The sequence below is a fragment of the Nannizzia gypsea genome, genomic scaffold (genome assembly GCF_000150975.2).
Source record: "Nannizzia gypsea CBS 118893 supercont1.2 genomic scaffold, whole genome shotgun sequence".
Lineage (NCBI taxonomy): Eukaryota > Fungi > Ascomycota > Eurotiomycetes > Onygenales > Arthrodermataceae > Nannizzia > Nannizzia gypsea.
This window is the reverse complement of record NW_003345200.1, coordinates 1,263,040-1,278,808: the sequence shown is the minus strand read 5'-3', so window position 1 is coordinate 1,278,808 and position 15,769 is coordinate 1,263,040. Positions and strand designations below refer to the sequence as shown.

The 15,769-nt window shown below is 48.2% G+C and overlaps 7 protein-coding genes across 7 annotated transcripts; 4 read left to right on the top strand and 3 right to left on the bottom strand.

Annotated features, from left to right (window-relative positions):
• Positions 1-85: 85 nt before the first annotated feature.
• On the bottom strand, positions 86-787 carry MGYG_02488 (hypothetical protein; the record flags this gene model as incomplete). The annotated part of the gene is made up of 1 exon (XM_003174912.1): positions 86-787. One exon carries the CDS (start codon positions 785-787, stop codon positions 86-88), a length of 702 nt encoding a protein of 233 aa, XP_003174960.1.
• Positions 788-2,429: 1,642 nt separating this feature from the next.
• On the top strand, positions 2,430-3,113 carry MGYG_02487 (hypothetical protein; the record flags this gene model as incomplete). Its single annotated transcript, XM_003174911.1, has 4 exons — positions 2,430-2,595; positions 2,712-2,810; positions 2,891-2,971; positions 3,013-3,113. 4 exons carry the CDS (start codon positions 2,430-2,432, stop codon positions 3,111-3,113), a joined length of 447 nt encoding a protein of 148 aa, XP_003174959.1.
• Positions 3,114-4,254: 1,141 nt separating this feature from the next.
• On the top strand, positions 4,255-6,126 carry MGYG_02486 (6-hydroxy-D-nicotine oxidase; the record flags this gene model as incomplete). Its single annotated transcript, XM_003174910.1, has 3 exons — positions 4,255-5,443; positions 5,508-5,787; positions 5,844-6,126. 3 exons carry the CDS (start codon positions 4,255-4,257, stop codon positions 6,124-6,126), a joined length of 1,752 nt encoding a protein of 583 aa, XP_003174958.1.
• Positions 6,127-6,385: 259 nt separating this feature from the next.
• MGYG_02485 (hypothetical protein) lies at positions 6,386-11,053 on the bottom strand (the record flags this gene model as incomplete). Its single annotated transcript, XM_003174909.1, has 7 exons — positions 6,386-8,915; positions 8,982-10,052; positions 10,117-10,267; positions 10,328-10,580; positions 10,638-10,686; positions 10,776-10,804; positions 10,859-11,053. The coding sequence occupies 7 exons, from the start codon at positions 11,051-11,053 to the stop codon at positions 6,386-6,388; spliced, it is 4,278 nt and encodes a 1,425-aa protein (XP_003174957.1).
• A 417-nt stretch (positions 11,054-11,470) lies between these two features.
• MGYG_02484 (proteasome component Y7) lies at positions 11,471-12,570 on the bottom strand (the record flags this gene model as incomplete). Its single annotated transcript, XM_003174908.1, has 5 exons — positions 11,471-11,589; positions 11,651-12,256; positions 12,326-12,376; positions 12,433-12,452; positions 12,527-12,570. 5 exons carry the CDS (start codon positions 12,568-12,570, stop codon positions 11,471-11,473), a joined length of 840 nt encoding a protein of 279 aa, XP_003174956.1.
• Positions 12,571-13,051: 481 nt separating this feature from the next.
• Positions 13,052-14,112, top strand: MGYG_02483 (RING finger domain-containing protein; the record flags this gene model as incomplete). The annotated part of the gene is made up of 2 exons (XM_003174907.1): positions 13,052-13,870; positions 13,945-14,112. 2 exons carry the CDS (start codon positions 13,052-13,054, stop codon positions 14,110-14,112), a joined length of 987 nt encoding a protein of 328 aa, XP_003174955.1.
• A 761-nt stretch (positions 14,113-14,873) lies between these two features.
• On the top strand, positions 14,874-15,704 carry MGYG_02482 (hypothetical protein; the record flags this gene model as incomplete). The annotated part of the gene is made up of 3 exons (XM_003174906.1): positions 14,874-15,202; positions 15,297-15,425; positions 15,470-15,704. 3 exons carry the CDS (start codon positions 14,874-14,876, stop codon positions 15,702-15,704), a joined length of 693 nt encoding a protein of 230 aa, XP_003174954.1.
• Between the last annotated feature and the right edge of the window lie 65 nt (positions 15,705-15,769).

Genomic DNA, 15,769 nt, shown 5'->3' with positions numbered 1-15,769 from the left:
GCAAAATGGGGTATGCAAATGCAGGCTAACTATGAAGGACATGGGAACGGCAGATCGAAAAGAAAGAAGAAGAAAGCTAGAGTAGTCATAGATGGATCTTCGACCTCGAGCCGGCATTTGAAAGGCGTGGTCGTCTCTGTCTACGCTCCCGTCGTGAGCTGGTCTGGATGAAATACGGCTCTGCAGCCGAGCCGTTCTGTGGGAGATGCGGCGGTGTCTCTCTCGTGAGCTGCAGCAGCTTGAACTGCTCCGTGGATATGATACCCATGCAATACATATGGCGCATGAGATCAAAGTCAGGACACGGCTCCACCTGGCCACCGGCTCCCCATCGTGGATGTTCAGCAAGGATATGATCTAGCATGTTCTGCCATGCCTCTCCTCCCACAGGCTGTTGTTGGTGTTGAAGGTGATGCTGATTCGGCATTTCCAGTTGTAGCTGAAGAGGCTGGTTCTGCGGATTTGAGAAGACCTGCTTGCATACTATGCAGCTGACTTTGCTCGGAGGAGAATGTGACATGAGATGGCCGGTGACGTGAAGTTTCCAGTCCTCGGGGTCTTCGAATGATTTATCGCACTCGAATATTCCAGCGAATATACACTTGAGAGCGAACGGCTCTAGGGTCTCGTCATGGTCAGGGAAAGGAGCGGGCAAGGCGACGACAGGGCCGCCGTCGTTTTGGTGGAGGATTTTAGGCCTGGAGGTATAGATATGCGGGCTCCGTTCTGTTGAGTCGATGCTGGAGCCAGAAGGCATCGACTGGGATGGGCAAACCGAGACAATCATGCTGAAAGTCGGTGTACTTTGCTTGCTCGTTCAGAGGCCGATAACAAGACGACGGACAGGGCTCAATAGTTAGTTACTGCATCGATGATTCCGGCCAGTGGACGAACTCGAATAAGTCGAATTATACGGCCAGGATAGTCAGTTAACTAACTATGCAACAGAAGACGCTGGAAGGGCAGCAAAGTCGACTTTTGAATAGCTTATACGCCCTCCTGCAACACCCGATCAGGTATATGCGATATCGAGTCCAGGACCGAAAACAGAAAACACGATGATAATAAATACGTCTCGTCTATCCGAATTTCCCTTCTTCCGGCCCCTCCCACGGAATTGGGCGACCCTTTTTGTCCCTCTCTTCTCCGACAAGGATCAAATCGAAGGGTGTGGAATCGCACTCACATCTCCATCAAATTTGGGCACAAACCGCTGCATAAAAAGAAGCCAAAGACGCAAAGAATAAAAGGAAAATAAATCGAACCCGGGCAATCCCAGGCCAATTGACTATTATTTTTTTTCTCTTCAACCTTTGTGTGGCTTGCGGCAAGTCAGAGCTAGCCACGTCGGTGTCCCACTCGCATCTGCATGAGTTGCGGGGATGAAATGGCGGTTTTTTTTTTTTTTTGATAAACGGGCAGCCAACCGTTTGATGCTGTCGTGCTTAACCGGAGCCATGACATTGCGGTTAATGGCTTGTATGCTGCGGTTATGTCTGCAAGTATCTGGTGACGGTGATGCTACTGGTAGGCAATTTTGGTTGCCGTGCTGTCAATCCAGAGGGGCTACTACCATACCTCCTCCCTGGGCTGACCAGCTGTTCGCTGAGGACTGGCTTGGTTGATATCTCCGACTTCATCTACAGGATGAGCGTGTCCCCTTTGGATGAACTGGCCCTAGGACCAAGTGTACGGCTTCTGGCTCTTCTGCATGGGCTGTTATGGCCTTGAGCCCAAGTAAAAACCGGGAAGATTAGGCTTATCAACTTTCCTTGGTCGTTTGCGTCGGTGACTGGTGGAAAAGTCGTCGGTAGATCCCGATTCTCCAGCCAGAGGCTGACTGTAACTATGCCTAGAGCTGGTAAACATGTATATTCTTCAAAGTAGGGAATGCTATGTAGATGTTGTGGCATTTAAGAAAGCTGCATATTTGGCAGCTATATTCGACAGACGTTTGATGAAATAACCAACCCTTAACTTCCTATCCGGAGGGTCTTCACACATAATCCTTCTTCAGCAAAAAAAATAATAGTTTGACTCTCCAGCAAGATAAATAACTAACTAGTAGCTCGTCATCAAAGGGGACTCACCATCCCACACAAGAGTTTTCACTCAACTGACATAGGTTCCCTCAGTAGTAGTTAGGGAATAATGGTCTTTATACCCGTGGACAAGTACTGGGTCCTCGGGTAAATTTGTTCCTATCTTTACAGTGTCGGTTAGCTGGCATCCTCGAAAATATCAGGATATGCAATGCAAACAATCAGCCACCTAAATAACCAGTTAAACAATCAACTAACCAGTTATCGGAATATGATTACTCTATTACTTTAGTTAAATATGTTATCTACATAGATAACTAGTTAAGCTTAGTGTTAGCTCTTACAGTCATAGTAATTTCTCCCTTAGCCAGTTTCCGCAAGTATTCCATGGCATATAAGTACATATTTACACAGCCGAGGTTCATGAAATTCTATAGTGTAATACCAAAGGGGCTATTTCACATAAACAACGGTCGTGTTGTTGGCTTGCGCGCCTATCCTGGCCCTCGACGGCCTCCCGGGCTATTCGATCTACTCACATACTGGGGGTATGGTTCGGCAAAATGCACTCAACCTAGCCGCTCATCAGCATGAGAACACTAAACTCTCGATACAACTGATATAAACATGTATATATAGACTGATTCATGTCAACTGTGACAAATATAGCGCCAAACGGGGCTTCGATGCGGTCTAATACTTTAAAGGTGCGGCAGACTGTCGACAGCCTCAGAGGGAGTTCAGTGTGTATATACACACTCGATGCAGGTCAGTCAGAACGCAGCAGACCTGACTAGTTAACTTTTTCATCTCGTTGGCGATTCACTGGGTATACTGAGTATAGATAGGCATTAGAATACCAGACGATCTGATACTGGTCCATGAGATTAAGGATCATTACTCCCGGCAGGGCCAGGGAGATCATGACAGTAGGGGATAGGCTAACAACCACTTGTACGTAACTGCCCAGATCTCGATGCCAAAATCACTAGCTTCCTCCAGAGGAGTGGCCGGTGTCTTTCAAAAGCAGAGTGGCAACGAGAGTACCCGGAGGCGACGGAAACGGAGTAAAGCAGATGTACGTAAAATGGTTCGTGTACGGAATATTGGCTAGTTAGTTCGTTAGTTAATATCCATGGGTTTCCCAGTGTTCAATCTATATCTAATATTAGCTCGTAATTATACCGAGGGTTGAGTGTACGGTAGTATTAGTTGGTTACTCTGATGGCTACACCTGCCGGATATCAATGCCATAGTAAAAGGACGAGCTCGGAGATGTCCTGTGGATGCGTAACCATCGGCTAATAATAATCATATATCTCCATACACGCGCCCTCCACGGTGGGTTCTACTGTTCTCGACTAGTTATTTCGTTGGGTCGGTTCTCGAAGCTGTGGTTCAGGGGTAAACGTTCTGATACTCCACCATCTTCGGGAGATTAAGACTCGGAGCATCTCAGACAGCCGCGATGGCAACTCTCCAGGGCCAAGGAAGGCTGAAAATAGCGGTTCAACGATGGTTTGATGCACTGGAAGTGCAGTTAACTATTGCACTGACAAGGGCTGGGCAGGGAGGAAAAAAGGGGTTAGAGATATCACCCAGCAGCCAGCAGCATGCATGCATGGCATCAACTTGCCTTGGTGCACCAACGGAGAAGCACTCGAGGTCCGGACAAGATAACCTCAAACGGCATGCACTATACTTCTTCTCCGTCCGGTCGGAATGGCGTCTATTTAACTAAATGACTTACACGGGAAAAAGCAATGACTGGAACAACCACAAGCCTTTGCTATACGAGCTCGATCATACCGGAATCGAGAGAACTCCGTCATTTCCCTGAGATTGACTTCCAGCAGAGCATCGACACCAAGCCAGACATGGAGTCTTCTCCGACTCGCGCCTCCAGGCCTTGCGAGCAAGCGAGTCAGGGGTTCACTTTTTGCTCCCGGGATCAAAAAAATAGACGATAGATGCACGGAATATCTTGTCTTCGACAGATCAAGCCTATCGGATCAACTTCACCAGCCAGACCTTCAGGGGAGGCGAAAATCTTCCTACCACTTGCCCCTGGTCAAAGGCCGCTGTGGAGAAGCCTCTCCCGGCTCAAGGAGATATCCGTCCGACTTGGGTAGGACGGAGTATACGGAGTATATATAAGTAGGCTTGGATGAGCCGCAGAGAGCAGGCGGATAACTATCCAGAATACATCAGCATGGCCCGTCTCGCTGGCCTCCTCGCCCTTTTTGCGGCAGTGACCGCTGTCACCGCTGCTCCCAGCGCACTTCATAGAAGACAAGATACATCCACTACATCCACCGCTCCCGTCGATGCGAAGCCTCAATGTCGATGTTACCCCGGAGAGCCCTGCTGGCCCAAGCAGAAGCAGTGGGATGCATTCAACAGCACCATCGGCGGAAAGCTGGTGGCTACCGTCCCAATCGGCAGTCCATGTCACGATAGCTCCTTTGGCCCCCTCGACCCGACGGCCTGTACTGCTCTCAAGAGCAAATGGAACGATCCAGCAACCCATTTCACCAGCTCGTCGTCTATTATGTCCCCCTTCTTCGCCAATGCAAGCTGCGATCCGTTCCTATCGGCAAACACCCAGTGTGTTACGGGCACATATGTCCAGTACGCCGTCGCCGCTACTAGCACAGATGACTTCCAGAAAACCATTGCCTTCGCCAAAGACAGAAATCTGCGTCTCGTCGTGCGTAACACTGGCCATGATTTCTTTGGGAAGTCTACTGGCGCAGGTGCCCTGGCTATCTGGACTCAGGGGATCAAGGATGTTACTCCCATGAACTACCAATCTGGCGCCTACACCGGCCCGGCCATGAAGATTGGTGCCGGTGTCCTTGGCCAGGAGGTGTATGAGGTTGCTAGCCAGAACAATGTCGTTGTTGTGGGAGGTGCTTGTCCGTCCGTTGGTATTGCTGGTGGATATACTCAGGGAGGTGGTCACAGTCTGCTCACCACCAAGTACGGTATGGCTGCGGACCACGTTCTCGAGTGGGAGGTTGTTACACCCAATGGAGACCTTGTCGTTGCATCTCCGTCCCAGAACCAAGATCTATACTGGGCCCTGTCCGGCGGCGGTGGAGGAACATACGGCATTGTTCGATCTATGACCGTCAAGACCTTCCCGGAGCTCAAGACAGCCGCAGCGACTCTCGCTTACTCCAGCACCGGCATCAACCCAGATCTATACTTTGATCTCTTCAAGATCTTCCTCACCTGCATGCCAGCTATTGTCGAGGCCGGTGGATCCACCGTCTGGATTCTCACGCCGCTGGGTTTCAAGGTTGCCCCTGTGATGATTCCTGGCTCGACCAAGGACGCCATCGATACCATCCTTCAGCCTTTCCTCCAGAAGCTGAGAGACAATGCTATTCCATTCCGTATGTCATTGCAATATCATCCCTCCTCCCCATGTGTGTTCCCGGCTAACCAGGTGATATATAGTATACTCCAATGTCGACTATGCATCTTACCACGATGCCTTTCAAGCAACGACTCCATTCAAGTCCCTCACCGAAACCCACACCGGCGGCAGACTTATCCCCAAGTCCCTCGTTTCAACGGATGATGGACTCAACCAGTTTGTCTCTGCCATGCGAGCAATCGTTAGCAAGGGACCCTTCATCTCTGGTCTCAACCTAGATGCCTCCAAGAAGACCGACTTCGCGGACAACTCCGTCAACCCTGCATGGCGGGACGCAGCCATGCACATCATTCTCTTAACGTATGTCTGCCTTTCTTCCATGAATATTGACCAAACTTACTGATGTCTCTTAATAGCCCCTATAATCACAATGATTGGAACGCTGCCCAGGCAAACCAGCGTGCAATGACAGAGCAGATTGTCCCCATTATCAAGAACATCACCCCGGGAGGTAGTTGTTATCTGAACGAAGGAGATTTCAACGAACCAGACTGGCAGCGGACCTTCTATGGGTCCTCATACCAGAAACTCCTCAGCATTAAGCAGAAGTACGACTCTTCAAACATGCTCTGGGGTCGCACCGCTGTTGGTAGTGAGGCCTGGTATGAGACTGATGATAAGCATCTCTGCAAAGCATGAAGTTGATTTGGGATGTATATACGTATCTCTATGGAGCGGCATTAATGTTTTCAAGGCCTGCGATCCAGAATAGAACTGTACATAGTTAGTATAGTTTGACTTGATTCTAGAATTTTAATAAATAATGGCTAATACTCTCATGATTTATCCTTTCCAAATGTTTCTATCTTTCCAATGTTTGTGACTCTGTCAACCCAAAGACTCAGACAATCCAACATCAATAAATCCAAAAAGATATAATCGTCACATCATAGCGTCGTTAATTCTTCATGCGTAGTTTATCAAGAGCAAGATCTGCTGCTTTTGCTCTGACCTGATTTTGGCTCACTCCATCTTCAACTCGAGATATCTCCTGGTCTCCAACCAGGACCTGACACTTCCACTGTGTAACTCCCGGTTTCACATGAACGTCTGACACAATGTATTTCACACTGAGGGACTGAGCGACTATGCCGAGACGTTGTTTCGGGTGCATAAAGTCAATGCCATCGTCCTCTAAAACACGACTGAGATAGCCCATCAGACCAATGCGTGCAAGAAACTTATGACATGCCATTATCGAGCCGCGTGAGTCAATGAATATCGCTCCCAGGATACTCTCGACAATATCCGAGAAGAACTTGGGTGCATTGAGTGTCGAAAGTAATGTCCAGGGGTATCTGGTGCCCGACCGCAAAGCGTCATCTATCTCATCACGCAATTTCTCAAACGTACAGGCCATAGCCTGTTGGGTCTCGAGAATATCCAAACTCGCCGAATGAGCCATATACTGCCACAGGGACACCCGGCGGGTAGACGAGGTGACCTTAACATTCCCTGTTGGAGACGCGCAGACATCTTCTCGCCGCTCGTCCGTGGATGTTTTCATGCAGAGGAAAGCAAGGAAGTCAGCGTTGACCAATGCAGTGCGTATCAGGTGCATGTCTTGATGAGGAATCTCTTTGTCACAGCGGAACAACGCCCTCGTAACCACGTTATCTAAAATCGAATCCCCGAGGAACTCGAGCCTCTGATACGTCATTCCACTAATTAGATTGCTGGGGTGCGACAAGGAGGCGGCCAGGAGTGCCCTCTTGGTAAACGAGTAATCGATCAGGGGTTCGATCTTCGACAGGATATCGCGAGGGAAATCATCGCTAAAGTCTGGTGCGGAGTCGTAAAGAATTTCTACCCGCTCGCCGGATGGTAGCCAGTTGATCTCTGGTAAAAATAGCTCCAGGCAACGTAACACTTTGTTTTCTCCCCCATCAACGATGGCTGCCCCAATTAAAGATTCGACAACATCTGCAAGGGTTTTGGTAGACAGCTCTCTGGTTTGTTCCCTGCGGGCTGTCCCCACATTGTGCCTGTATGTAGAGTTGTATAGCGGCCGCCATTTCGCGCCGGTGAAGCATGTTGTAAGGATGAACCTGTCTAGCCCTGTGTCAACTGCAGCCTTCCAGAGCCGAGAATTGGATACGATAGAGTCCTTCTTTTTCGACAATATGCCTTCGTGCCAGATTGGATGGTCGGCCAGAAGCTGCATAGATGCGTGTAGTTTCAATGCACTGTCTCCAAGGAATTCCAGGCGTTGGTAATTCGTATTCTCCCTTGCTGAGGTAGCAGTAATTGCTGTTAACACTAGCTTTATATCTTTGAATCCAATAGAAGACAGTATGGTGTTAGATAGATCCTCAGCCAGCAAGAAGCGTCCAATACTGTGTATCAGGGATGGGATGAAGAGGGCAAATTTAGTGAACCCCATAGGTAACATGGATATAGAGCTTTGTCGAGCAGGAATACAATTCCTTGAAGTGTGATGCAATTTAGAGTCAGAAATATTGGCAACTGGGTGTAAAAAGTCTGTTCGCTTCGGCCACTTTTCTCCTTCGAGGTGCAGTATCTCTTCCTCGTCCTCTTCGTCCTCTGCGGATTCATTGTCACTTGCTGCCCTGACGGGTTTCATCCATAAAACTTTTTCTACTGTCCATGCTCTAGCATTGATATCGGTCCTCCTTGCAAGGCCAAACTTTTCAATTGAGCCTTGAGCGCAGCTTTCAATTTTGTCTCCCGAAATAGTCTTGATGACATTATTGCACCATGCTTCAAGATCTCCTTGTTCCTCGTCAAGATCAGGGACAAATATGCAAGAGAAATCATGGGAATCTCCATTCATCCTAGTTGGGAACACAGAAGATAAAAGAATACGTGTAGCTAGAGGACTCGAGACAATATCTTCGTCGGAGATGGACAATTCCTCCGGTGAAACTGATACCGAGAGAGTGCTCTCCTCATTCCAGAATAGGTTGAGAGTAAAACCGCACGGAAGATGTATTGGTAGAATTAGTAGCATTCTCGGTAACTCCTCTGTGCCTGAGCCTATGACAACACTGCTCTGATAGAAGGTATCGGTAGTTTGCCACCGATCAGCAACCATTTTCCAGGGGGTAAACACCTCGGAGCATGTTGTCATGCTGGAGTGTTTTTCAACATGTGCTGTTTCTTCGTCAGTGGCACGGCAATGTTCCGGCATCAAGTGGTCGTTAACTAGGCCGGCCTTATAAAGTTGCAAATATGCTTGAAATGCAGCATCTCTTTTGGCCATCTTCTCCTTCTTCCATGCTTCAATTCCTTCAAAGTCACGAAACTGATGATCCAGAACTGTGGGGAGAAGTACTTTAGCGGTTAACAAATCTTTAATGCCTACCTTCGAAATGATGAAGTCAGGCTGGGTGTCTGTGAATTCACAGGGCAATGTTGAGCAAAAGTGGGAGAGATGCGAAGGAGCGTTCTCAAGGGTTAACAAAGCTCTGCCGGAATAAACAGAAATTATCAGCAAAGAATCCCAAGAAGGTAAGCGAGGGATGGTATCATACCCGGTCGATTCTATTCTAAAGCTTTCATATTCAACTTCCTCTTCATCTTCCTGTTCCAAGAGGCTGTCTATAAATGCCTTGTTGCTCGAGTACTTTTCTTTCATAATATCTTCCATGGCTTCCCAGTCCTTTTTCGTTGTGGTATCATCTTCAGCATAGAAGATAACAAATTTTGAGCTTGCCTTTCTTGCTCTACCCCGTCTTTGGACAAAGGACCGTAGCTGTTTCGGAGGATCAAAGCAGACAACGAGGTCGCATGCGGAAACATCTATGCCTTCTTCAAGAACAGAAGTAGCAATAAGTAAGTTCTTTTTGCCAGATCTCAAATCATCTATGGAATCTTTCATGTCTCCGGCTTTGCTGAGCTCGGTTATATCTGATTTCCTGGCAGCAAAAGCAGAGTTCCCTAGAAAATAATCCGAGTTTACGTGCGTTAGCCTGGGGTGATGGGAAATCAGATGAGTGAGCATAACGGCCGTTGCTCTCTGTTCAACGAAAATTATGCCTCTTGATGCACCTGTGAGTTCTGACGACAGGATGTGTACCAAATGTTCGACCTTCTCTGAAATTACATCAGGAGGCGCGTTCCAGCATCTCTCACCCATAATTTCAACCACGGGCTTCAATGCATTGCATATAAAGGAGGTGTCATCCCGATCCCACTCAGACCAGTTCTGGTCTAGAAGCTTTGTCTCCTTCTCGCGAGCCCGTCTGTATACCTCAGAAATATACGTCGACGAAGCCCATTGCCCAAGTTCACCAAACATATGGCTGATTCGGCGGCAGCATCGCTTCAACTGAACGAAACAGGGTGTTTTCCTAGCAGCGACAAGGCTGAATCTTTCTAAGCTTTTGCGGTCTGTTTTCCCTTGATATCTTTGGAAAAAAGGATCGTACTTCGTATCTATATCGTTTAACATGGATAGGAATTTGAGTTCCATATTCAAAGGTATTATCGAGTCATTCTGATACGAAACTTTTCGTAGCTCTGGTATATGCACAAATTGCATCATATCCTCACGGTGAATCGTGGGTGTTTTACAGCAAGCATGAAGATTTTGTTCTAGCTGTCTACTTTCCGTTAGCCAGCCGTTAACTGATGTCTCTAACTAAGTATGATCAGCTAAATACTCACCTCAGGGCATTTTCTATTAAACTGGACGTGGGACTGGCAGTAAGGCCGAGGATATACGGGAGATCGTTCGTCTCACTGAGCTGGTCCTTCCGTGCATGATAGAAATTTTGCATAATCCTATTTTCAGGGGAGGACTTGACACAATGGTGTGCTACATATAGAGAAATTAGCAACCAGAGAGTACCTTAGCAAGGTAATATAATTCAAATACCTTCATCAAAAATGAGCAATGCTATTCGTTGTAGGGTAATAAACCCATTTGACAGGGCATCTAGAAGGACCTGGGGTGTTGAGACGACAATCCTGGTATTTAGCAGAAACGCATCCCATATCTTCTGTGTAGACCAACGTTCCAGGTTATCCGCTCCAGTCAGGATCTTTGTCTGAAAGGCAGGGAGCTGACTGGAAATAGCCCTATACTGTTGCTCAGCAAGGGGGACCTTTGGGGCCAGAAACCAGACAAGCTATACACCAGTCAGTATTGTGCGTCCTTTGGCTTGGTTGTTTGGGAGGATTCACACCTTGTCATTAGAACACCTTTCCAGTTCGTGTCTGATGCGAAGAATGGCACTGCATAAATAACAAGTTATATTAGAAGAAGCTTGGTTACTCAGTTGACCGTATGTTAGCATGACGGCCGGTGTATATAATTCACTGACATTTGGGTCTTCCCACTTCCAGTGTCCATCTTGTTACGATATCAGCAATCATACACAGACACGAATGAATGCATAGAACTAACCGCAACTATTATATTCTGTTTAAGGCTCTCCTTCAGCATCTCGATCTGATATGTTCTTGATTTCACCATAGCTGGAGCAGCCTCCTGGTCTTTCGGACTTTCTTCATGCGCTGCTTCACCTTGAGACATCCCGCCTGAGCCAGAAGTTGACCGAGGCCGTTTTCTACCCTGTTTATACTCCTCCAGGGCGGGCATCTCGCCAGGAAGCTCCAGCTTCGCGGCGGCCACGCAGCGTTGTCGTGAAGTATTGATTTGGCGGCTGTGGTCAAAATCAAAAAGATGTGCCTGGTGGGTCTTGGGGCGACTTCTTGGTGTGTAGCTAAGGGAGAGAGATATCAGAGATAAACACACCAGGGTAGCAAAACACAGCGACGCCGTGATGAAGAGGAATATTCTCGCCTGCCAGGACGAACGAGCTTAAAGACTGGAGGGGGATGGAATTCTCCGGCGCTTTTTAGCCATGCATGGGCACGAAACCCCGCCTTGCATGCATAAATATACAAATGGCCGTCGGCATGAAAGAAACTAAATAGGGAGCGGACACATAGAAGGATTTCACCATGGCTCAGAAGCTTTCATTACTGATGATAATTTATGGTAAATGTAGGTCTATCATAGATTGGTCAGGTAGTCTTCGATCTCCTCCTTACTGAGCTTTCTGAACCGAGGACCCCGGGCTCCCTCAATGCCCTCGTATCCGAGCAGATGGTGTGCCGGAGGACCGACAATGCCTATATACATGGGTTAGCTGACGGTGGTTTGATGACAGAAGAGAGTTTTGGTTGAACCCACCGATTTCAATGGTATCACCGTTCATTTCACCTTCGATCGTCTCCTTCAGCGTCAAGAGAGCGATGTGCACGGCGTCTTCCAGCTCTAGACCTTCGGTATATCTCTTTTCAAGGAAGGTCTTTGCACTAGTAGAGCTCTTTCCAATGGCTGTGGCCTTCCACGGGAAATAACTTCCACTGGGGTCGACCTGGTACAAGCTTGGTCCGCCCTTCAAAATACCTCCCGTCTTCCCGGAAGCCTTTTTCTTCTCAGCTTCTGTCTCTCCCTCCTTGGCTTCCGCAGTTTCGGGTTCAATACCGTCATCCCACCCAGCAATGAGCAAGCTAACACCATAGGGCCGGACACCGCCGGACTGGGTAGCTTCCTGTACAACTCGGGCGACGTCTTGTACAAGTATTCTGGTAGGCGGATACTCGTTGTAGATGCGCTTGTAGTTTGTGTGAGAGGTCTTGCGGGCCTTGTCGACGAGCACGCGGTAGTCTGGGCCCATGCCAGAGTAGACCATGCCAATATCCGGGGTGATCAGGGAGACTTTGGAGAGCGAGGGGGGATCGACAAGAGGGCTCGTTGACTTCTTCTCTGTAGCTAGGACTACTCCATTTGTGGCTAAGAATATGGCAGCATCAGCAATCGGTTCGATATGGGGATAAGGATATCTCGTGTAGCTCAGCTTACCTTTAATTCCAAGGGCAGTTACACCTTGGTTGACAGCGTTTAGAGCATATTCTGGAGGCAAATTAGCTTGATACTGTATCTTGCTGGTCGAGGCTCAGCTGCCATACCAATCTGAACTAGTTTCCCACTGCATCAAGAGGTCAGCTTCAAGCTCACATCCACAATATCAGGCCGCAGTAACTTGGGCAGTACAGTACGTACCTGGGGGAGAAGGTTGTCAGCGAGAACGAGTAACGGTCAGCCATGGCCAAAGGACGGAATCGAGACGGCGAGCTTGAAATGCGAAAGGCACGGTCTGTCAGTAACGCGCGGAGTCTGCTGCTGTCGTCTCCAAGCTGTGCTGCGTCGTCTTGCTTGTTTCTTCGTCTTGCTCGTCTTTGAGATCCCAAGGCAGATGTTGACGCGGCTCCATAAATGGCAAGATTAGCCGCACGGCTAAACTTGCTCTTTCGGGCGATCTGGCCAGCTTTCTGTTTTTTTGTTTTTTTATTATTATTTATTTTCGTTCTTTTTCAACGACGTCGAAGCTTCAACCGCTTGGATATAAAAGACGAACGAGCAGGCTGCTTGTTGCTCTTCGCGCTGACTCCAGGACCGGTAGACGATGTTACGTTCCCTGACTGGACAGCTGACAACGGATGTGCATGTTGAAGCTGGCTGAAAAGCGTGCCTGATTTCTCTATTGCCACTACATAATACACACAATTATAATATTCTCTAGGGACCATGGACTCGACTCCATCATGGCAATGGCCAGAAGCTGCTAGTACCGCCAATTTTCGACCAGAAAGTGATACGGCCACTGCAGAGCCTGAGCATGCGGAGACAAATGGGCAGCCTGCGCCGGAACCCAAGACATATCCCAATCGGACGTGCAGGATATGCCTCGAGAGCGTACCACCCACCACGCATCTGCCGTCAGATAGCTTCCCAAGCTTCCTACAATCAAAAATCCGAGTGACATACGAGTCCTCGGACCCCGAGCTGGGACGTCTCCTTCGGCCCTGCAAGTGCAAAGGCTCGTCAAGATACGTACATGAGGGGTGTCTGAGGCTTTGGAGGAATGCTGACCCCGCATACGGGAGACGCAACTACTGGCAGTGTCCGACCTGCGGGTTTGAATATAGGCTGGAACGAATGACATGGGCAAAGTGGATCAACAGCCGAGTTGCCCAGTTGACGCTCACTGCAGGAATCCTGCTTTTCACCATATTTTTGCTTGGGTTCGTGGCGGACCCAATTATCAATTTGTACCTAGATCCTCTTGATACCATTACCGGTGACTTATGGGACGATGGTACGGAGAGGTTGCCGTTAGAGGATACGAGTTCGACCTGGTTTGAACATCTTATGAAGGGACTTGCATCGCTTGGGGTGCTCTCCTTTTTGAAAGTGGTGCTCGCTGCATCGCCGTGGCAGTGGTGGAATCTGCGCAACTCCGGACTCCTCGGCGGGTCAGGTCGGAGATCAGCTAACACAGGGAGGAGCAGGGCTGCATCGGTGAGCTGGATAGTGCTTGCTATTGGTGTAGCTACATTTCTATGGGTATGTACATATCTCGCGCCCTCCACTCATTGGTACATGGTACGCCGCCCAGCTACTAACACGGGTCAAAACAGGGTGTCTATAAAGGTGTCCGTGCTTGGAGTTGCCGAATACTTGAAACGGCTGGACAGCGAGTCATGGATGTACCTCTGGATGACGATGATGACGAGGACGAGGGCCAGGATGAAAGCGAAATACCAACGTCCTCGGCGCGTCAGCCGCAATCTAGAAAGAACGATTAACTCTAATCCCATACTTTCAACCTTATGTGTGCTAATTTAATGCTACCACAAAAAACTCTACCGCACTACTTTAAATTGTCATGTCCTCACAATGACTTGCCAATTAGTCTTGTTGCGAAGATCCGATAAACTCTTCACTATCCATCGCCCTCACTGCTGCTGTGTGCGATCTCTGGCAGTTAGCAAACGTTTTGTTTCTATCAGCCACTATAGAGCTTCACCGGCTTGTAGTGTTCGCCTTGGGAAGGTTTTACCACTGCCTCGATTTTGTTGAACGCGCTTTGGGAATTATTCCGTGGGCATTCCTCTGATATTATTATCCCATGAGGAGATAAATGCTCATCGCTAGGCATGTTCGCTCGATATTGTGGTACATCCCTTTCACTCCGCTTGTGCTTATGACACAGGCAATCAATGGTACATACATTTAATGCATCTAACTACATAAGCTCATAATATGAGGCTTAACATTTGAATTAACGGGTCCATTCCGTACGCTCCCTTGCATTGGGAGCTGATGAAAGTATTACTCAGAATATGATCCTGTCAAATCCTAGCATCTACGGATTACGGAGTGTATGGAATCAAATACGAGGATTAAATGACGCCCTCCCTACGGAGTAGTTACTGGGGTAACGTGCGTAACCAATATTAAATCAACGATCATCACCACTAAACGAACATAACAACACAACACAAAAACTCCAAGCTCCCACAATTCACTATCTACGAACACCTACAAAACAGCACCCAAAGCAGCAATGGAGGCCGCGATTGAAGATTTGAAGTCGCAAGAGGTTCCTAATTTCTCTGAGACTGCAAAAAGATATGGAGTCAACCGAGTAACGTTGTCACGGCGGTTTAAAGGTGCTACAGTGTCTAGAGCTGAAGCTACGTCTATTCATCGGAAGAAGCTACCAGGTACACAAGAAGAGGATCTTTTACAGCATATAGAGAAGCTTGCAAAAGAAGGCCGTGCTCCTACGCCTCAAATCATTCGAAACCTCGCTGACAAGCTCGCCAAAGAGCCTGTTGGCAAGAATTGGGTGACCAGGTTCTGTAATCGATATAAAGATCGTATCCAGAGCCTGTATGTCCACTCAGTTGACCAAGCCTCATCGAATACGGCTGTATAAACATATTTAGAATATGGTGCCGCAGCTGAAACATATAAATCGCTCTAGACACGCGGAATTTGATGAGATTGAGATGTTTAACCCAGATGAGCCCAAGCCGTTAAGCCTGCGTGTCCCCAGTGTTCATTCGAAATATTCACAAACAAGCCCCCTGATCGAGGGACTGCCAAATTCGACGTTGGTGGCACCAATGAGATAAATGATTCTACGGGTGTCTGCAGAACTCAAGCTGGTGTTTCCGGAACCTCGAAAATCGATCTGCGAGGTGTTCAGTCCGTGGTAGCCGCTGGTATAACGTTAGGATGGGAACTGGCCTCTCTCCCTGCGCCATTTTGCGGCCCCGGATGGGGTATTTCGGTTCGGATCAAATTACCGGACAAAATCAAAGCCGAAATTATATTACCACTCTTCGTTCCACCAGAGCTATGCCAACCGATCGAAGACGAGCCGAGATGACAGATTAAAGAGCCGCAATCATCGGAACAATCAGAGGAGTAGGGGTGCCAGGTCACAGGCAAAGA